Genomic DNA, 22,943 nt, shown 5'->3' on the forward strand with positions numbered 1-22,943 from the left:
GGTGTTTTCACATCTGTCTTTTATGTAGTTGTTGCTGATGATGACTGATCAGGCTCCAAAGGGTCGTCCCATTTCATAGGGGAGGATTTCAACGCACCCCCTCTGCTCAGTTTCAGGTGGCATGACAGCACTTGAGAATGAGGGGAAGGGGTAAAATCTTAATCTTAATATCGATCTTGATCTTGTCTGGGCTTTGGTGTACTCGAGATTAAGCCATCACCTGAAACACCTCACAGTCTTTGTCTCTTTTCTGTCCTGATGCACAATCATCTTAGCCTTCACTCCAATAAATCAAACGTTCGGTCTGGTCTTTGTCAATACAGACTTTGGTTCCATTTGTCTTTATCATACTACAGCTCTGTATTGAAAATGTGGTTGAGGAGGTCCATCAAAGTCTTTATTACCTCCTAACTGCTCCTGATCCAGGACTTTAGTGTGGTTTATAATGCTCTCAAACTTCCAGATGGGCAGATGTCAGGTGCTTTATGGGGGAATCTACATGTCCACTCTTCACAGGACCTCCCCCCAAAAGTTTAATACTGTCCTGGGCCCTTTGCTGTCAAAGTAAAACTTTTAATGGCTGCTAGAAAATAAGAGCAACTGTTTAAAATGGGAGTTCTTAACTGTGGAGGGTAGAATTTTCTCTGATTTATGAGTGCTGACCGTCTGCTTGGATAAGCAGTAACGTCGGTTCTGAAACATTAGCGTCTGTTCATCTGTGTCTCATGTGGATAATTCAGATTCAGTAGCAGTTTTATGACGCCATTCATCTTTACTCTTCCTCTGCGTGGAAGTTTGGATAAAAATAGATGGCTGGATTGAGTTCTCTCAGTAGATTTAAGCTCTGCAGTCCACACACACACAGAATACAAACACAGCACGGCTAATTTACAGACTGCTGACCTGATTAGACACAAATGAGCTCTTCTCCTCTCACACATGCACATTTTAAGCACTTTCCAGCAGGTAATTTGAACACATCCTGCAGAGTGTAATAAACACCCACACGAAGGATAGACACACGCCAACATACAAGAAAATTTCAGCTGGACTTGTTGCTGATTCAGCACTATCAGAAAAGCCCCTGAAAGAGCCCAAAATACCATTATGTTCAGTGTTCTGCTTGTTTCACTGTAATTAAATAATTTTCTCTGCTTAAACCAATGACAGAGCTAAAAGCAGAGGCCCTATGAAGTTCAGTTCTATGACGTAAAAAGGAACTGTTTTAAGAAATGGTTTCACATAAATGCTCATTTTTGGAATTATTGTACTACGAGTAATGCACAGGGCCAGGCCCCTCCACAGAAACAGTTAGGCCCCTGAAAAGCTGAGTTAATGGGCCCTCTTGAAATACCATCAAACATCAGTGTATGTACATTGGACCTGTAGTGTCAGTGCTAGCCTCCCATAAACATTTGCTTTCTGAGTCTGTCTCCAGTCAAATAAAAAAAGGAGCAGGTCTGAGCATAGCTTTACATTAACATTACCGTCCTAGTGCAACGGGCCCTTCTACAACATTAATATTACAGAAGTCAAGGCACATACCATTTTAGGAAGAGTTGATTTACATTTTGAAACAGTCCCCAATCAATGAGATGTGTATTTGTGTTGTGTTCTTAGTAATAATCTGAGTTTAGGTTTAAAATCACAGTGACTCATTGCTTAGATTTAGAAAGGATCATGTCTTTGCTAACCTCCATTGGAGCTCTGGGCCCTAGAAAGCCTACCCTTTATCCCCCTGATGGGCGGCCTTGCACAGGACTGCAGAGTGTGTGACTATTTACATTGTTCAACCAATCATGGGAGGAACACATCAGCAATCAAAGTCTATCTTGGCGATGCACGTTTTGGCGATAATTTTGCAGTTGTGTTTATAGTAAAATACAAAATCACGAGTCTACTTGCTTGGTTATCAAGGTCATCAACTTTAAAAACCTTGTCACCTTTCAGCTTTTCTGCATGGAGACTAAAGAGGCTAAGATCAAGAGATTTTTCATCCCATCTGCTTTCCAGCATACATTTTTTCAAACAGTGCTGCAGTTCCTCAGTCACATGACTTAAAAATGAAAACCATAATCCAAAATGCCCTGGCATCACATCAGGTATTGAAGGTAAAAGGACACGGACATTACATCGAGTCTAAATGGGTAAATTAGAGAGGGAGTGCAGTAACAAAGTGTTGATGTATAGAAATGAGATGCTGATTTCTGATTGTTTCACAGTGATTACTCCAAAAATCGCACATATACAATAACACAAACGTTTTGCAGGATTTTCTTAGATTTAATGTTGAAGTGCTCTCTTCTTGCTTGTGTGCTTCTCCACTTTGCCTTCTGACGGACAGTGCATTAGTGCTGCATGGTTTGGTAATAATGCACGATTTACATAAATGGAATCATGAGTCTACTTTCTTGTTTATCAAAGAAAACTGTAGAGAAGATTGATAGCTTTGAAGTGTGTATTTCTCAACTAAAACCATTTAAATATTTAGTAGCATAAAAAAAAGAGACTTGAAGTTTTTATAGTTTTTACTTTGAAAATAGCTTATTATTTAAAAAGTAGTACTTCTTAGTAAAAAGCCAATAATGTCATTATGTTATTGCACAGCCACACATTACAAATGCAGTTAGACTAAAATTGCAGGACTTCACTATCACTATATCTGATAAATGCCTTGTTCTTCCAGGAACAAAGGTGAATTTTTCTCTAATTCCTAAATACTAGTTCAATGCATTTTTGCAGCACAGAAGTTATGCTCTTGAAATCTTGCAAACATTCTAGTGTCTGTTCAGAATAGTATGAAAAAATGTCTACTTTCCCTATTTTTATGTTTTTTCTTGATTGAATTGAGAGTGGCATAAAAATGGTCCTTACCTTCAATGCAACAATTAACAGCAAATTTGCAATGTCATTCAAAACATTCACAATTAGATACTCTTTTCAAAATCGTTCAGCCCTTCTTGGTATCCATAAAGATTTAGTTTCAATGACCAAACTCTCATCAGAAAGAAGAAAATTCATCAGAACATCTCATCCTAAATCAAAGGGGGAGATCTATCTGCAGATTCAAATATAATCATAGATATACAAACATTTCTCCCATGCATAGAAACAGAGACACAGTGAGACAAACACGGAGAAGCCTACAGACCCTCAGACAGACCCACACACCCTGGAGGCTTCCTGAGTGACAGCAGAGGAGGGACGGCAGCCAGTGGAGCATGAAATTAAAGCCCCAATTGTCAACCTGAGGACAGCTCGGATATGTGTGTCTGTGTGTGTGTAAATGTGGTGGCAGTGGGGTGAGGACAGCCACCCCCATTCAGGTGAAACCCTTCCACAGAGATCAATCTGTGACCCTGTTTAATCCCTCTGTAGATACTGTGTTTAAACAGGAATATCTGAATCTACTGATGTGACTCCTGTGAGCTTAGTAAATCAATATTTGTGCAAGAGAACAAAAGTGAGAAAGCAGAGACACTTCTTTACTTCAGGGACGGAGAAGATCCAAAGTTTTCAGCTCTGATGCTGACAGAAAAAGACTTTGTGAACTTTTTCTGTTTTAAAGTTGTCAAAAATGATGAAACTTTTAACACCATGGATAATTTTACTTTCTGCTGTTTGGTTCCACAACTGAAGATCCATCTGGAAAAAAAAGCTAACTAGCTAAAGAAACAAGTCAAACAACAAGTTTCAGGGTTAATAAAGGAGAAGGATATTATATCCTCTTACTCTAATACAAATTCAATATGTCCCAGCCCTAGAAATACTACATGAACTTCAACCAAGACCAACTTTTAATAACCTTGAACAGCTTGAATGCTTTCGACTCCCATCTGCTCTGGTGATATGCCATTCTTTTTTTGCATAGCTTGAATATTTAAAAACAAAATCCATCTTTCTTCAAAAACTATGTGATCATCTTGGTAGGAAGTTTTTCAAAACTTTTGCTAATCATTTATACCTCATGTTTTGAAATGAAAGAATCTCATTTATTTCAATCATCAGAGGCATAAAAAATGACTAAAGCTTTAAAAGATGTAGATCAGTCATAAATCTGTCAGTGAGATTTTTCATGCAAAGCTGTATTGACCAAATTGGAGAGCATTATCTAAATTGCACAAATTGTTTGCAATGTTTCCCTACAAAAATGTCATGGATAGTGCAATTTGAATAGTGTGCAAGAGTTTTTCCATATATTTGTTGATGAAAAAAAGTATTTACCCATAACTGGGTGCCAAGGACTTGTGTTTTTGTTGCAATGGTATAGAAGCAGTTATGAACATTGGTTGATTTTTACTAGCGTTTCACCTAAGTGACATAATTTGTCAACTCTTGTCTGCCCTAACTCATAGTAAACACTGCAAGACTTATAGAGTCTGATTTAGACTGCTGTAAACCTGCAGTCTGGCCATGAACCCACACAGAAGGCTGTGCATATAGCCTGATGCAAACAATGCAGACTGCAAGCCCTGTGATTAGTCTGCTGGGTATCCCTTTATGACTTCTAGTCTATGAGTATATCTGCAGGCATACTGTGTCCCTTTTCAGACTGAGATACACTATAACGACACAGGTATTTAGCCATGCCTGTTAATTTTTGAATCAGATGTTTCAATCAGACCTGTTGCCACAGGTGTATAAAATCAAGCTCCTAGCCATGCAGTCTCCATTTGTAAGCATTTTTTGATAGTTCTGTTCTGAAGAGCTCAGTGACGTCAAGCATGAGGAAGTGATGAAGGGATGCCACCTCTGCAATAAGACTGTTGGTGAAATTTCTTCCCTGGTGGATGTTCCACAGACAACTGTAAGTGATACTGTTAGAAAGTGGAAGCATTTAGGAACAACAGCAACTCAGCCATGAGACAGAAGACCAGATAAAATCACAGACCGGGGTCAACGACTGCTAAGGCATGGAATGGGTTTCCATGACCAAGCAGATGCATGCAAACTTCACATCACCAAGTCTAGTGCCAAGTGTCGGATGGAGTGGTGTAATGCACACTGACCCTAGACTGTGAAGCAATGTCTCTGTTTGGCAGTCAGATGGATAAGTCTGGGTTAATTATGTCAACTAAACCTGTGAGTAAAAATGTTTGTCAACAGCCTTTTCTTCCATCACAAAAACTAGACTAAAACTAACATTGATGTGTGATGACTAAAACTCACAAAAACTAAGTTCAGTTTTCATCAAGATGACTAAAACTAGACAAAAATGTAATGCAGATTACATCAGACATTTAAAATCCATGATGTTTCTCCACTGTGGGTAAATCTGTCAAAATACAATGCATCTGTAGCTATTCTGCCTCTCAGCTGTAGAGAGCAGGGACCCCAGGTTTGGCAGAGTGCAGAGAACACATGATCATGACTTGGTACCAGATTTAGGCAACAAAATAAATGCTTGGACTAAAAGTAAAAACTAAAATGTGAGGATTTTTTGTTGACTAAAACTAGACTAAAATGTTTTCATCGACTAAAACTAGACTAAAACTAAAAAGGATAGAAATGACTGAAATATGCCAAAAAAATAAGTGCATTTTATTGAAACACTAAAACTAAGACTAAAATAGCTAGCTAATATAACTAAAAACAGCTGCCAAAATTAACACTGGGCAGACGCCAGGAGAACATTACCTGCCTGACTCCATTGTGCTAACTATGAAGTCTGGTGGAGGAGGGATAATGGTATGAGGCTGTTTTTTCAGGGTTTGGACCAGACCCCTTATATCCAGTGAAGGCCAATCTTAATGCTTCAGCATACCAATACATTCTGGACAATGCTAAGCTTCCAACTGTGTGGCAACAGTTTGGGGATGGCCCTTTTCTATTCCAACATGATTTCACCCCAGAGCAAAGACTATAAAGACATGGTTTGGTGGTTTGGTGTAGAAGAAGTTGACTGGTCCAAACAGAGCCCTGACCTCAACCACATCAATCACCTTTAGGATGAACAGGAATGGAGCCAGACTTTCTTTCTCATCCGACATCAACGCCTGACATCATAAATGCTCAGAATGAATGGGCACAAATTCCCACAGAAACGCTACAAAATCTTGTGGAAACCCTTCCAAGAAGAGTGGAGGCTGTTACAGCTGCAAAAAGAGGGACCATCTTTATGTTAAAATACATGTATTTAAATAAAACGCCATCATAGTTCCTGTGGGTGTAATGGTCAGGTGTCTGAATACTTTTATCCATATAGTGTAACTGGCTGCCTTGCCTCATCCATGTCTCTCTCTGGCCAAATAAATGTAAAAATTCCCCTGTCCTCGGCCTCAACTGATTCAGGAGCCAACTGTTCATCTCCTCCAGTGTTTCCTTTTTTTTCTTCTTCGCAGTAATGATCATATACTGCTGCTCAGTATTTATCAGCTCCAACATAATGTGCTTGGTTTCAGTTGCCATTGTTTCCGGTATTGAAACAAGCAGAAAAAGTGATGGGATCCGACAATGGCGATACTCCTGCAGTGCTGACTTTGCTCCTATGTCAGATCAGTATGTATTACAGCATGGACCAGCTAGGTGTGCTACAGCGTAGATTGGAAGCAGATGTAGTATCCAAGAATAAAACTGCACTCCTTTGGTTCTGAGCCCAAACACCCAGAAATCCATTACTGCAACAGACCTTTAAAAGACACATCAGTACTATGACATTACTACAGCGGATGATGAAAGTGCCAGGGTAGACAGTCAGCTACCATATACTTTAGCCAACTATTACATAACGGGAGAAATAAAAGTAGGAATAAAGTAACAAAATAGAAAATAACCTACTAACCGCAAATATAAGTGATGATGTCAAATGAAGGGAGTCACCTCCCGGGAAATCACAGGGAAACTTGTGAGGAGTCTGTCTTTAAATGTCTCTTCTCCTTTTTGAATAATGGAAATAAGAAACAGCAGTTCGTTTCCCCATGACAGCTAAGTGGTGCCATTAGGAAGAAAACATCATTCTTGTGTAGAAATGCAAACAAATTTCTTTTTAAAGGCCTGTGACGTCCTCCCTACACACATTAATAAAATGCCTTCTGACTAAATCTACAGAAAGCTGCCAGAATGTTTGAGTTAAATCAGAGACACTAAGGGGAAATTAAACACAGCACTGTGCTGCCCTCTGCTGGTCTCTTAGTCTGGTTCAGTGTCAAACAAGGAGCAATGGAGTTTCCCCACTTTACAGTGTTTCTTTTTAATTATTCCAAGAGGAGAACCTGATAAAAACTCACTGGATCTTATTGTCTTTTGTAAACAAATAAAGGAACATTACTGCCAAGGAAGTCAATAAAACCAGACAGAAAACAGTACAAAAATATCACAGTTATAAAGACTGAATCAGATACAGAGACTGGTGATTAAACACAAAATTACATGAAGTTCATGATTTTTTATGTGGACTGTTATATTTTCTATGGGGGGAAAATGTACCAGACTGTCAAAAGCAATATTTAGCATCATTTAACTCAGAGGTTTTAATTTAGGCTGCAACAATGATAAATGAGGTGATGGATAAAGAAAGGATAAAGTGCCATCTGCTGGTGATCCCAAACAAGCCTGACAAATACAGAATTTGAAACTGGCAGTCAATTAATCATTTAACTCAACTGACTGATCATTTATTACCATGTATACATTTTCAAAAAGGCTAAATAATCAATTTGTACAAAGATTATCCTCATGAACAGACTCCAGTGTGCATTTTAATGAGTGGTTTTTGTAGTCATGTAAAGTAAAAACTGATATCAGAAAATCCCAGCTTCTCAGTGGATATGTTTGATTATACTGACGCCACATAAAATGCTGTTGTACATGTTGGACACTAGAATTGAAATGATGATGTGGTGGGACTAATACCATGTAGCAAGTTGTGTAGACATAGTGACAAATGTGCCAGCTTGATTGATCTGATCTGAGCTACAGAAACAACACCTTTGATAACTATAATACCCAATAAAAAGGCCTAAATTTATGTTCAAGTACCCCTATCCCCATGCTTGTTTATGATGCGATAATCACATTTCTCCCAATGCAGTTTATTTATTTGTGTGCCTCAGCTGTGCATCAGTGGAAGAGTTGGCCACCTCTAGACTGGAGGGTCGACACTTTGGTCCCTGCTCCTGCAGTTACATGTCAAATTGAATTGGTCAGTGTTCGTTTTTTTACAACCATCAAACCTAACCCAAATTAAAAATTAACCCAAAAACTAACCCAAATTAAATTAACATTAAATCCACAATTGTACAAACACAGCACGGCCCTCAGGCATTCTATGCAGTCCTCTAAATGTTATCTATTTCCATGCTGTGCAACAACGACAAGCTCTGCCCAGCTGCAAGTTTACTTTAGAGATTATAAGAATACTTTAGCGGCTTATTTAACTGAAAAGCACCAATTAACTTGATCTAAATTTCATATTAAAAGTGGTTGAGATATGTTTAAACATTTTCAAAGACACTTTATTATTTTAATTCTGCCTAATGTTGGGTTTTCGATACATTTCATAGTTTCTCAGCATTGATCTATGCCCAGAAAGAAGAATTTAAGGTGTTTTAAAGTTACATTGCCATGCATCACATTACAATCAGCAGTGTATGTTAAAAGTTACACTGCAGAGAGCAAGCAAGTATATAGGCTACAGTGCATTCTGTGTGTATTCAGACCCCCTTCACTTTTAACAATTTTGTTATGTTGCAGCCTGATGCTCCAGTCAAAACAATTGTTTTTTAACTCTCTAAACAGGAAGTGTCGCCAAAATAAATATAATATTCAGTTACACTTCAGAATAAAATACTCTGTGTTGGCACAAGAAAAATGCCAGACCGTATTTCCTTTCACTACATCGACAAAAAGTCAACAGGTCCTGTAGTAAACAGGTCAGAGGAGCATTTATTTATTTACAAAGAGTTACTGACCCATGGTAGAAGCACAAAAATCCACATGAAAGGACAAAACAGAGACAAACCAGAGCAAGTTCGTCCTACCTCTGCAGCTCAGAATAACAGCTCCACATGTGTTTGTTATGATTTATAGCACATCAGTAGTTTCTGCTTGCACAGCCAGGTGTGATTCTGTAAGTACCGCGGAACTCCTCTGTCTTGTGGGTCTAGCAGTCCAGCGGTGCTGCTCCGTGCAGTACTGCAAATGCGGTCAGTGGGTGTTGACAGACGGCAGGGCACACAGTCAAACTGCCATGATGGATCGGAGTCATATCTGGTGTATTTTAGGGGTTAGACTAGCAGTAGCTCTGAACAATGCTGGCTCCACTGCCTGGATGTAAAAAAGTAGGGTAAACTGAGAGCGGGAGAGTATATAGTTCAAGAATCAAATCAAGTCACTTCAAGTCAAGTCGATTCCTATCAAATCATGAGAAAGTGAAAGATTCACACCCCTAATCTGACTTTAATGATGTCAAGTGTGAAGTGAAATGAATCCTTTAGTTGGTATAAAAGCAGGGAAAGGAAAATACCATCATGACATCAAGCATCACATTTAAAACATCAACAGCTAAACAACAAACTATGCATAAGACCCACAGAGGAAGTTTGTAATGTGTCCATGCAAAGTCTGCATCACAACCCTAACACACTTGATAATATGACAGTATAATAGCCCTAAAAGCCGGTCCACACCAAGCAGAAACTTTCTAAAAGACTGAAAGGATTGGATTGGTTTAATGTTTTTACCCTTCAAACAAGCAGTACAGCATTTGGTAAATATTTGGTCTTGCCACCAGGAGCCTGGAGTCAGAGAAAAATTGTCATCAAGTGATTATGGTGCAAACAAACCTCTGTTTTATAAGTATTTTCACCTAATTAATAACAAAACACAACGGTGGACACTCATTTGTTAAGTGTTCTTAAGGGCCTTTAAATGAATTAGTTCCAAGTCTTAAAATCAGACACAATAGTAGAACACTTTGACCTAGATTGCTGAAGTATTAATGCCTTTAACCACACTAACAAACACTTCTTTGTTTGTCACACAAAGATTTAAAATAACACCAGCCAACCTGCAAACTATCAGACATCAGTATTTGAAAGTCACCCTCAATCATTCTGATGTAACACTGCGCTGATCCAGAGGCTGAGCTCAGTGTCCTCCACATGACACTGAAGGTGATCCTGTCCTTCACACCTTTAAAAGGTGGACTATACTGCAGGTGAGTCTGCAGGCTCCTGGGTCCAAGTCAGTATGAGTTTGTGAGTCTGTGCCAGCTTTTTTGAGTGAGTGTTTGCGTAGCAGCAGAGCAGTACCAAGGTCAGGTCTACAAAGTGCTAAGCACCCTGCAGCTCCAGCCAAGATCTGCTGTGTGAGCACCAAGGGGTTACCTCTGGTGTTACAAAATGAAGCCACTGCAGAGGTGAATAAAGCTGCAGTTCCTCCACTGTCCACTTGAGGCTTACTGCAGAAGAATCAGAGTGATACACATCTAATGTTAAAATGTTTATCTTTAAAGCTGAAATAAACATGTGTACAGCCTGGTTTTAAAAAATAGTGGAAGTAGTTGATGACTTTATGGGTTTCCACTGTGAAGTTTTTCATAACACATCCTTTAAAGTTTTAAGGATATGAGTCATGGACATTAAGGTAAAAGATCCTGTAAAGTGAAAATCTGTATTTAGGTTTGTTGTATGACAGGTCACTGTCATACAACAAGAAAAGCCACAGTAGCCACAAGATTTTTAAAAAATGTTAATCATTAGTTTAACCGTCTTGTAAATCTGGTGCATCTGACAAAGGGGTCTGAATTTAATTTTTTTCATTCCATTAATCTCAAAAATCTGCCTAAATTTTTCATATTGCAATAGCTTACATATCAAAGTGATTTTTTTTTTTGCAGTGTCGCTCTTTAAAAGTCAGTATCACTATCTTTCTAACGTCCAGCCCTACAGTGTGTGTCAGACTGCTAAAAAGGCTGTCTTAGAGGCAAAAGTTAGGCTGTTTTTTGAATTGGCCTACAGCATACTCCTGCCAAACGCAGTATGCAGTATGTATTGCGTACTGCGTTTGACAGTAGTATGCAGTATGACTGCCAGTCAAACGTTATTGTGTAGTATGCTTGGCCCGGTTTGGTTTCCAGTTGTAGTGAGAATCTATCCAGAACAACTAAAGATGAAACCACAATCTAAGGCTGTTGATATCACACCCTCTAAGGAGGAAAGATAATGATACAAGGGGGGAGAGATCCTTTCTCCTTCCTAAACCTACACCTTCAGATTATCCTTCAGGAATGTCACTGAAGGGGGGGGGGGGGGGGGGGTCTCTTTCCCCCATGGCTGACAACTTATCAAGGAACCACGTTCGATAAACAAGAGTTTCTCAGGCAGTAGGACTCTTAAACTGCCATTTTGATGAAAGACAGCTCCCAACAGAGATAAACACCTTAAAATCTGAATCTTTCGATTAGTCGACCAAATGGTGAACCTCCTCAGACTAAATCCTGTCCTCCTGAAAGCTGTAAGAAACTTTGCACTACGCCTCATAAATCTAAGGACTCTGTCTTCCTACAGAGCCGTGGCAGAAAGCAGGCGCATATCGTAAATTCCCGGTGTTATCTCGACCACATGAAGCTGCAAGGATTGGAAGTATCAAAAAACTGTCTTAAATGTTATGTTTCTAACAGGACATGTTCATATTTGGTTGAGTCTGTTTACAAGGAACAGAATGACGTGTCATACTAATCTCTAGCATCTTCCCTTACTGAATTATGGTTTTATGATATAATTTAGTTGTATTTCTCCAAGTTGACAAACAGAGACTGAAAATCGTCCCTGGATCAACATTGCCACCTTGTGGTCAAGTTCCGTCACCCAAATGCAGAAACATTTTCTAATGTATAATTGTGCGTATAAACAATTAACTGTGTTTCTAATGTTTGTGTGATAGTTTATTGATAGTATTCTAGAGTCTTTATAACCATGTTGTGTTATCTCTACATTATCCGATTAACTTGATGATCTGGTGGAGTGGATTTAATCAAACAACAAACACTGGGAGGGCTTCAAAACCGAAACCCCTCCCTCTTGTATAAGAGTAACTTCAGAACTCACAAGAGTTCAGAGAGTGTGGAGTTCGGTGAGCAGTTATAGCGGTCAGGTCTGGACAGTCCAAGAAGATGCTCACTGAGGAGAGCTCTGTTGAGTCTCCTTGGGCCTCCTAGGCCCATTCTTGATCCAAGCGTTGTGCCAAGTCTGATAAACAATCAGACTTAGAATTTTTCTTATCCAGTACAAGATTTTTCCTAACCTTTTTATAGCTTCGTGCTAGGTTTTTGTAATGCAGAGTTTTTGTTTTCCTTTTTATCACACAATCGACTTCACTGTGAGCCAGCAGTCACGTGGTGTTGATGCGTTTGAGTTTATCTGATTTTTTTAATTGGACAATCAAGAACTGTTTTTGGAACGAGAGACAATCCTTCCCAGAGTCTGTGGACAAGAGTCTGTACAGCCGTCCCTACAGTCTGAGCGACCCATCGGCACCGCAGCGGCCCAGCTTGAACCCATCCGGGTCGGACCAGAGTTGGCACGCGGTAGCTTCAGGCGTTCAGAACTTGCCAGACGCCTTCCTCCGGGCCCCTCCAGATGGGTCCCCTCCTCCTCGCCTCCATCAAACGGCTGGTATGATCCAATTCATCTCTCTGGTGCTGATGTCTCCAAAGTTCCAATAAATTAGTTCAGATCTATTATTCTTCCAAATTCACCCTCCAAAGTCTTAACGTCGGTTAAAATTTTTCCGTTAGGATTATTAAAATAATCCACTCTCACCAACTAAGTTAGCATCCTTTCTCTTTACCATATTTAGTCATGTTCTGTTTATTCATTTACATTATCTATTCATATAACCTGTGATTTATGTCTGTTATTTTGTGATTTTATAATAAATCTTCAAAAGACAGTCGTAGTTCGGGAATTCATTCTATTAAGCAGAGAAATAGAGTCAATGTTATGAGAATTTACTACTTTAGGAATGAGATTGATTTACAGTTAATGTTCTTGTTAATTAATTAAAGGTTTTGATTAATTAATATTTACAATATTTTATTGGTTATTAAATAACCAATCCGCGTAAGCGGTGGTGCCCTATTCTTTATGAGGTTTACTTGATAATATTAATTTATTATCAACACATTTTCACTACACAGTATACAGAAGTACGTCACACCCTGGTCAACTGCAAATGACGCTACAGTGTTTTCCATCCATCTATTTACAGAAAAAATCTGGGAAGTGTTTTTATTTGATTTTTCGGGATTTTTATAGCCGTTGTTTTTAGCTTAGCATGTATAGTGCAGTGAAAGGACACACTTGACAGCACCTTTCCGGCCGTTACGAGCCATAACGGCAAAACAAAAACAACAGTGACCTTATTACAACTTATTTTACTATAGTACATGTTAAAAAGGTAAAGAGAAAAAGTAATGGCACTTCCATTTGTAACTGTCCGCCGCTCCAGTGAAAGTTTCGCCACTCTCCGCCATTACAAACTCTGACCCGGCGCTTTGCATTGTGGGTAACAGTAGGCGAAGTAGACTGGTCTGATGCATTCTGCGAAATTTTCCCAAATCAGTACATCATCGGGTATTTTTGGCATATTGCAACTTTCACATTTGTTCGCATACTGCATACTACATTTTGGGCAAATCAGTACGTACTGCTAGTATAGTTGGCGAATTCAAAAACTGCCATAGTGTGACTCTCAGTGAGATGCCAAGGAGGACATGAAAGCAGAACTGTGATCAGTGAGATTCACACACAAATGGATTAAACATGGAGTAGTCTGTGTGTTCAGAAGGGGGTGTGAAATTACAGCTGAGAGGCCTGACTGCAGTGGGCACAGACATGACAACATGAATGGCAGATAGTGTGTGTTTAAGCACACCCCTAAAACAAACTCATCGATAGAGGCAGAGCTGTGTGATCAGAGTGGTTAGAGCCAAAGCTTGTTTAATAATCAATAACAGCTGATAGACTCTGTCTGTGGTGTTTAGAGAGAAAAACATCCAAAGGAAATGCACGCTTTTAAAATATCATCTTATTGGGGAGTGAACAGGATTATGTCACTCTTTCAACAAACAAATTTTAGACTTTTTAAGACCCTTCTAAGGACCTGAATTGAGAAAAATTAATCCCTCTACACAGCAAACAGTCAAAAATGAAAGGCATGTCTTGGCACACCAGACTGAATTTTCTGAATTGATGTGAGGTTTTGAAATGTGTAGGCTAACGGCACAGGGCTATAATCACCAAAATCTGATGATTTCTCCCACATTTGATAACAGTTATGTCATAAAGAAAAGAAAATAACATTTTTGTCAGAAAGGACCCGCCAAAATAAGGGGAGGCTGTACATATTCTTAGTGGGCACTTTGGCAGGCCTGGGAACTGTAACATGGACAAATATGAAAAAAGAATGATTAAAATCTTATAAAGTTGGGCAGAAAACAATGATTTCATAAAGACATGTCTCAGACAAAGTGAAATAGAAAATTTAAGAACTCTGACAAGAACAAAAGTAAGACTTTTAAAGAATTTTTATGGCCTTCAGTTTCAAACGTCCAATTTAAGACTTTATAAGACATTTCAAGGATTCACAGGAACTCTTTGTGAAAGAGGAGGAATCTTCCTCCTCAGAGTTATGACGTAAACAATGAGGAAAAAACAGTGCTGCATGTTGGCTCTATAGTTTACTATTGCCCTAATAAAGCCAAGTGTGATGGTCAGTACAGTGTTAATTTCAGCAGCTGTTTCAATTAGTATTTAGATTAAAATGTCTTCTAGTTTTCTTTTCATGAAATTTAAAGTATGACACACTAGGGGTGCTGAAATTCATCACTTCTATGATGCACTGTAATGCAGATGTAAACACTTGTGCAGCGATGCAGCCAAAGATCATCAGTTAATGGGAACTGATAGTGGGCAGATTTTCCCGCTCTGTTCACACGTCGGCATCTAACTCACACACAGCTTTAACAGGGGTGAAAAGTCCAGGCAAACACTGGGGAAAATCTTTGGCTGTCTAGGATCACACAGGCAGTTTTGTGCATTTTTGAACCAAGACTTGCCTTTAGTAGATTGGTTTAGCAGACTTTCTAGTACTTTTGGAGTCTTTCTTCAAAGTCGTGTCTACAAAACCTTAAATAAACACATAATTTAACAGAGTCCTTCAATATCGCTGCTTTGCCATTTCATTATAAATTTCTACAAGAGCTACTCTTTGGAAGCATCAAACAATGAAAATACAATGACAGACACAAACATTCTGTTCTTTCTGAGGTCTTACATATAAAAATCCGTCTCTGCAGATCTCATCTTGTTCATATTAAATTAAGATGTATGCTTTATTCTCCTTATATTGTTTGGACAAAAATAGATGCGATCGCTGTGACAGAGCCTCCATGACTCAGAGGTTGTGGCTGCATGCTGCTGCTGGATGACTAACAAAAGTAAACAGGCCTCTGGCTGCAGGCAGCATGGCACTGACTGAGACATAAATCAGTGCATCACACTGACAATGCTCTTCTATTAAACTAGAAAGAGTTTCATAATACATAGTAAAATCAGTACTGATGGAGTCTAATGTCAAACTTAAGCAAGGCTTAATACTTAAAGTCATTAAAGGTCATTTATAAACCTTTCAATCTGGATGTTGTTTTATTGGATGAGTTCTTATATTACCTCGGATACTTCCTTCAGTTTTTTAGCCAGAGAAACCTTCAGTTTTCATAGTTATAATAGGCCTTGTCTTGGCATTGTGGCTGCCAGGACAGAGTCATGACAGACATTTTATTGCTGATATGGAAATGCTGGATGTTATGCTAAAGGCTGCACAACCTATGCCTAAGATCCCCCTAGTAACACACACCCCACATGCCCACCCCCATGATGGTGCTGCCAAACCAAGCATTTACAAGTAGAGAGGAGATTCCCAGCTCAGTTCTGCCCACCACCACTGCTTACTTTATCATTATTTTTATTCTTTAGTTTGCAAATTGACCAGTCTTTTAAAAAAAACTGCACTCCATAGGGTGTGTTTACTGAACAACAGTACCTCCATCAAACCAACATTTTAGTCCTGTGGATGAATTTTGAAGAATGAGGCAGAAAAGCTGTTAAACTTTGCTCTCCTGGTTCAAACTACTTCCCAGAATGCTTTTCAAATAGTCTGCAGCACAAAGCAGTCATGACACTTGAGAAATTAAACTAAAATTAACCCACGAAACAAAATTGGTGGTTTACTGTTTAGTAAATTTAAGGGCTGTCAAACAATTAAAATTTGGATCGGGTTGTTTGCAATCATGTGATCCAGAATGCCTGTTAGGTGGCAGGAAGTGGGGGACAGCCGTCAGGGGTGAATGTGAACAGAGGTAAGTAAGTACTTTAGAGCTCTAAATGGGCCTCTATGATGCATTATCATCAGAAAAACCCAACATATACTGAATATGATTACTGCACTTTACAAAAAGGTGATTTTTCCAATATCAAATTACACTGTCCTGCAGATCTATAGCGTCATCTAGCCAGATGAAGGGAGACAAGAGGCTGGAGGAGTCTTTTACGTAGCTAAGAGGCTTGCTGAGACCCTTTAACATGTAAAAAACTCATCCCTTTTTAACAAACATACTTTTAATTGAAATAGTGATGTACAATCAACTAAACAAACCTTGTGGGTAAGCGACCAAGAAAATATGCCACTCACGAATAAGTCTGTTCAATAAAATGGCTCTTTAAATGTGACTCACTGTAGTGAGCTACTTCTGAGTGCCAGTTCCTCCCTCCTTTGTTGTTATTTAATCCACATTAAAAAAAACAAAAACAAATAAAGAGCCATTTGGGAGCCAAACAACCAGCTCTACTGAGCTGAGCCAAATGATCTGGATCTCTTAAAAATACACAGATTTCCTGTCACAGAGTTTAAATGTGCAAAACCATGAAAAACTGTACTGAACTAAACTGGACCACTTGTGGAAACAGACCATACACAAACATAGTGTGTCTTTTTTTAACTACTGCCTGCTGCTGCCATTTCTCCATTAGTTTTTTGTTTGTTTTTTACATTTTTCTGCTCACTATGAAGTTTCAACACTTGGGACGGTCATAAACAGCACAAAACATGGCCTTTTTGGTAGCATCTCTACATGCAGAAATCACTTCTTGCCCCCCAACAGGAGTTTTCCGCTAACCTGACATGCCAGATAGACTGTTTCATTGATTCATGATGGGCAAATCAGAGCAATAAGACAGCTGTCAGCTATCAAGGTAAGCTACCATAGTGTTTGAACAGCAGAGAACATCCTCAGAACATCAGAACATCCTCCTGTTTTAAAAAGGAAGTGTGGTCAAAATCTGATTAAACCGCTGCACTTCTACTGCTAAATTCAAGCTAATGGCTGCTGGCTTACAGTTCAAATCAACCTGTTCTCATAATAATGGCAAACTCATGCCGAAGCAGGTCAGCAGAAGCGTGAAAACACATTTTCTGTCATGAAATGCTTTCAGTGAGGCTCATTGCTCTTGTTTTGATAAAGAAATGAGGTCCAGTTCTGATAAAGCTGCCACCGTACTGTAGCTACATCCAAGCTAACTGTTCCACCAGCAGCCATTTCATTTAGTACAGACTCACACTACAAAAACTCAATGCACCAATAATGGACCTTAATTAATACAATTCATGTAAGTAAGACATGTTATGGAGTGTAGTTTTTAATGAGCTGAGTCCTTGCTCTGAACCAAGCAGTGAGCAATGGAGGATGGAGCATCTTTTGATTGATAGCCCCCTGGTGGCAAACTTTACATACTTCACATTTAAACTCATAAACAAAGCTTTTAAAAAGTTTTTTTACTAAGATGCCTGATCAGTTAGAGTGTGCTGTCTTTTTTCCTCTAATTGCTATTAAAGAAAAAACCTGGCTTTGTTCGTCATGTAATAAGGCAGGTAAAGCTCAAGCTAACAGAATTAAATTCATTCCTCTCAGCTGTAAAACAATCCTCTACAGATCCTGAAAATCACTACACGAGACTGCCATGTGAGCTGATTTACAGGGAGGGACAAAGGGAGAAAATACCAGCAGAAATTTCACAATGCCTTTAAAAATCCAGAGAAATCTGAAAACAGCCAAAGCACTCTGGGTTTTTGTGTTAAAGAGTTGACTTCATACCTCAGTAAAATATGCAGCACAAACCAGTATAATACAGCATTAGAGAAATAAAAGCTCAGAGCTTCTCTGATAAAATACAAGGTCAGAGACCAAGCAAACATTCTGCTTTTTTTTAAATATTCACACTGACTCTAGACATTTTTAAATGTCTGTGGTCCAGTGCTTTGGAAAGCAATGTGACCAAAAGTAAACATGCCAGCTTACACCTGAAGACAGCACTAATGTTTTAAACTGTAACGTTTATGTTCAATTATCACTTTATTAGGTATACCTGTTTAACTGCTTCTAAGCACAAATATCTAATCAGCCAATCACATGGCAGCAACCAATGCTTTTAGGCATGTAGACATGATCAAGATGTTGTGCTGAAGTTCAAACTGAGCACCAGAAAGGAGAAGAAAGGAAATTTATAAATGACAGTGATTTAATTTATGATCAGAACATCAGTCTGTGACTCTGGGGGTGAAACGGCACATGCAAATGTCCTCAGCAGTAGTAATGTCCACAGAAAGGAACTACACTAATTTCTCTTTAACAGTAGGCTTCACTCTTGAAGAGGAAGTTATAAATTATACACTAGTTTATTTGAAAGTCAATGATTTAAACAACTTTAAAGTTAAGCACTGCCTTAATAAAGTGAAAAAATGTTAAAGTTACTCCATGTTAACACTGCAGGGAGAGCAATGAGCTCTACCAACCAGCTGCCAAAAAAAATCTCCAAACAAGGAACAATCAAGCTTCTGAAGCAGCTGCTTCAAGTCTGTTCTACCTTACAACTTCAAATACGATCTGAACCCACACCTGAACACTTGAAAGCACTGTTACAGACATTTCTCCTCTGTTGGGCTCCTTTTCAAAATGAGAATATTTTATTCTAAGACTTTTATTATCATTTAATGAAGTTTTATTTTAGATTTTTTTATCACTTTATATTATTTCATAATGTATGCCTGTTTTATATAATCATTTTAGTCAGTCTTAGTGATTTCAGATAAAGCTGCCATGACAAAGTTACGTTTTTATCCCTAAACTAATGCATTACACATAGATATAGTGATGTAATATAAATTCTAGATTATTTAGAGCTGCTGCCTGCTCTTTTAACATACATAGTTTTTAACACTTCTATTATGGCAGTATTAACAGCACTGCTACTATATACTGTCAAAATCCAGAACATAATATATATTTTTTGGACTAAAGAAAATCAGGTATTAAAAAAAGGGAATGCTGGGGCGTAGATTGCATACCATCCCCCCACGTACATGGCAGCCTGAGTTCAAGCTCAGCCTGCAGCCTCTTTTCCACATGTCTCACCCCCATGCTTTCATTCTGCCTCTATCTACTGTCCTTCTCTCTAAATAAAGGCATCACAAACAACAAGTGTCTATGTTGATTTTTGCCAAAGGAAAAAAAAAAAAAACATTCTTTTAGAAGAGGGTAAAACTTGTGTTTTTTTTTTCATATTTCCAGCACAGCACGGGAACCATAAAACACCGTAGACAAAAACATCAAATCAAAACTGATATTTCATGATGCAGAAAAGGAAACAAAGTCAATTGAATTACACCCACCAAGCACCCCAACAATCCCTCTCATCATGAACATCATAACAAAATGGCTCAATTGTGCAGCAGCTACAATGCTTGCAACAAAGAAAAGCAGAGATTAAAGTAAGAATGATATACTGCATGCACAACAGGCCACATCCTCAACAAGACATTTTGGGGTGGATTGTTAAACAGAAACTATTCTGATCAGGTAAAACAGGGAGGGCAATCTGTGTCTGTAAGAAATAAGGGGGTGGTGGCTAAACAAGCGCTTTGTTGATGTACTACAGGATGACAGATCGCATTAGTTGGCATCACTAACATCTGATAACAACTGTTCTAGCAAGCTTTGAGAGATTCTGAGTTATAATAATACACTAGCTTCGTTTTCTGTTAGGGAAGGCAAAGTTTATAAAAGAGTCAAATAAATTCAAATTAAATAAAAGTTTCTCAAGTCGGGGGTTGTTTGCAATTGTTGCAAATGAGCCTGGCTGCAAGACTGATATAATTGTTGATATTTTCAATCTGAAATATCTCAAATTTCCGCTCTATGAAGTTACAAAACCAGGAAGATATAACGCTGTTCACATCATGTAGGTGAATGAATATTGTAGTAGGTTACATCTAAAAGAGATGCAGCATCAGAGGCAGTCAGGGGGAAATCACGATCAAACCTGCTGTGCTTGTAGAGGAAGGTCTGCTACTACAGATTACACTTGTCAGATGGCAGCAGAGGCATGGCGATGACGCAAAAGGCATTTAATCTCAGTCATAGGTAGTCCCGGTATGAGCCGTTCAGACTCCACTCACAAGTCTGGGAATTTCATGTTTCCACTCAGACACACGCTCCTTTTAAGACTGCAGACACAAACATGTGGCTATTTCACGAAATCAGTTGTGCAAAGAAACATTACTCTAACTTCTCAATTCACATGCCCCTCATCCCTGGGAATATTTAAGGCATGCATACATTATATCATCATTCTAAAAGGTTGCATTGCTGTGTTACATCTTGGATATATGCCGAAATGAGCGTTATTTTCTAAATATCACCAGAAGATCTTTAATGAAACAGTAAATCGGAGTATGTAAGAGGGAGACTTAAACTTTTGTTTTTTTGAATGGAGTTTGGTTGTGGTTCCGCTCTGCTCCAGGGCATGTCGAGGCGGTGGTAAGGTGTTGTCTGCAGCTGTACCAACTACCGACAGTCTCTGATGGTGACGCGTTTCCTCTACAGCCATACAGAGTAAACTACACCTCTACTTCACTGCCGTCTTCACAGGACTCACACGTTTTCCGCTCATTAATAAAACAGTCAAGGACATAACATCGATACTGTCGGGCAAAGAGGAGTCACGTCCGCAGCAGCACGGACGCAAAAATACGGAAATGCAAGATATCACATTTCAGAATAAGAGCGCACAAAAAAACGGTGCATTTACAAACCACAAAAAATATCAAGTAAGGCAACCAGGACATAGCAGAGCATCTAGGAAAATAAAACAAGCTTAAAAAATTCAAACAGACTCACTGTGAAGATAAATTATTTGAAGCGATATTATCCACTGAGAGTTTTTGTTGTGTTTTTTTTTATTTTTTAGTCTGTATTCACTTTATTGTTATGCCTATCCTTATAATTAATTTACCCAGTCCTGCTCATATGCTTTTATTTTAACATTCAAAACAATATTTTATCCTCGTTATTTTGTTTTATTCCACTTAATAAATTTGAATCCTTTTTTTAAATGTTTGTGGTATTACTCCAACTATTCAATGTATGCGCTAAAGTACAGAGACCTTTCCCTCCTCAAATAGTGAATAATGTCTACTGTAAACTTTACTAGTGTTGAATTTCTCATTATCCTGGATTACAATCAGGGCTCAACATTTACTTTTTTGCCAACCAGCCACTGTGGCTAGTAGTTTTCCAAAGTTACAAGCCACTCTGAATTTTCACTAGCCACAATTTTGTTGTTTGGAAAATAACTCACTAATAAATATGGGAACAAAACCATTGTTTGTGGGCTAGTTTCGCAATTTTGCAAGTATTTTGGGGAAATTTTCCCCCTCAATGAGCAAATCAGCCTCATTATGACAGGCATCTAATTCACAAACACGAGCGCTTACAGCCAAGCACAGGTAGACTGAAATACAGGTAGTGACAGTAATAAATTCAGGCTGTCGAAGTGGTAAGTTGGAGGTACTTTCCATAACTGGAATCCACCTGTATTCAGCAGGCTGGCGGTTGTTACTGTAAAGCCCCGATTGTTGTAGTCGTAGTAACAATCTGGGGTTCTCTATTACCAAGTAATAAAATTATGCTACTACAAGATATACTGTAATGTAATATAATGTAATATTATAGAATATAACTGGGCTGTTGAGTGAGAAATATTATTTTACTATTTATGGAAGCGGGAGGGGATTTTACTTTGAAGGCGCTTAACGGAAGTTACATATTTGTTGCGGTGAATTGATAAATGTCGCTCAATATTATTTATTTAGGCTTAATTGTAACTGGACAAGGATTTCTTTGGTTTGCATTTCACGTCGTAAAATAAACTGAACTTAAAAAATAATGAAGTTGTGCCGGATGACACTCTTTGGTCACCAGAAACAGAGGAATGTCAGAATAGCTTCACTTCACTCCCCTCAGAATAACGGTTCATTAAGATGCTAGCTTAGCGAACCGTTAGCTTTAAAGTTTCCACGTCATTTTACCTTTCTCTACACGCATGTTTGTCATGTTAGTCCACAGAAAAGACTGTCAGGCTTACCTTTAGCCTCACAGTCAGCACAGTACTTGTTGTCGTCCTCTCTCAGCAGTTTAGACAGAATGGCCTGATGCTGCTCATTCAGTTTCTGGGCTTTTTCTCTCTCTGACCTCGTCGTCATCTCGGCCCTGTTTAAAGTTTAAGTCGTGCTCGTATGAAACCGTTAGAATCCACGGAGAGCTCAGCTTGTGTTAAAAAGGGTGGGACATCTCCCTGTACCTCTCGTCTGTATTCAGTTAGCTTCAACCTGCTAACAAGGTAATATGGATCCAACCAGCATCATCCCTGCTGCATTCAAGACTATCGGAAATTACAATGCCGCACACGAATCCCGACAAGAACCAGCATTATTATTGATAGATGTCCTCTCTAACCCTACAGCTGAGAGAGGGATTAATGTTTTAACATTAACAATGTTAGTTAAATTTTAAAAAATTAACTGGATTAGAAGATATCTTTTAAAAAACC

General features: G+C 38.7%; 1 protein-coding gene across 4 annotated transcripts in view; it reads right to left on the reverse strand.

Annotated features, from left to right (window-relative positions):
• LOC121511191 (stromal membrane-associated protein 1-like) overlaps positions 1-22,719 on the reverse strand; it is a 178,523-nt gene extending 155,804 nt beyond the window's left edge. For all 4 annotated transcript variants that reach the window (XM_041789788.1, XM_041789790.1, XM_041789789.1 and 1 more), the window contains exon 1: positions 22,479-22,719. In XM_041789788.1, the coding sequence (XP_041645722.1) occupies positions 22,479-22,596 (118 nt within the window). In that variant the 5' untranslated portion in view covers positions 22,597-22,719. The remainder of the gene's footprint in view (positions 1-22,478) is intronic.
• Between the last annotated feature and the right edge of the window lie 224 nt (positions 22,720-22,943).

This window comes from Cheilinus undulatus, linkage group 6 (genome assembly GCF_018320785.1).
Source record: "Cheilinus undulatus linkage group 6, ASM1832078v1, whole genome shotgun sequence".
In the NCBI taxonomy this organism is placed as follows: Eukaryota; Metazoa; Chordata; class Actinopteri; order Labriformes; family Labridae; genus Cheilinus; species Cheilinus undulatus.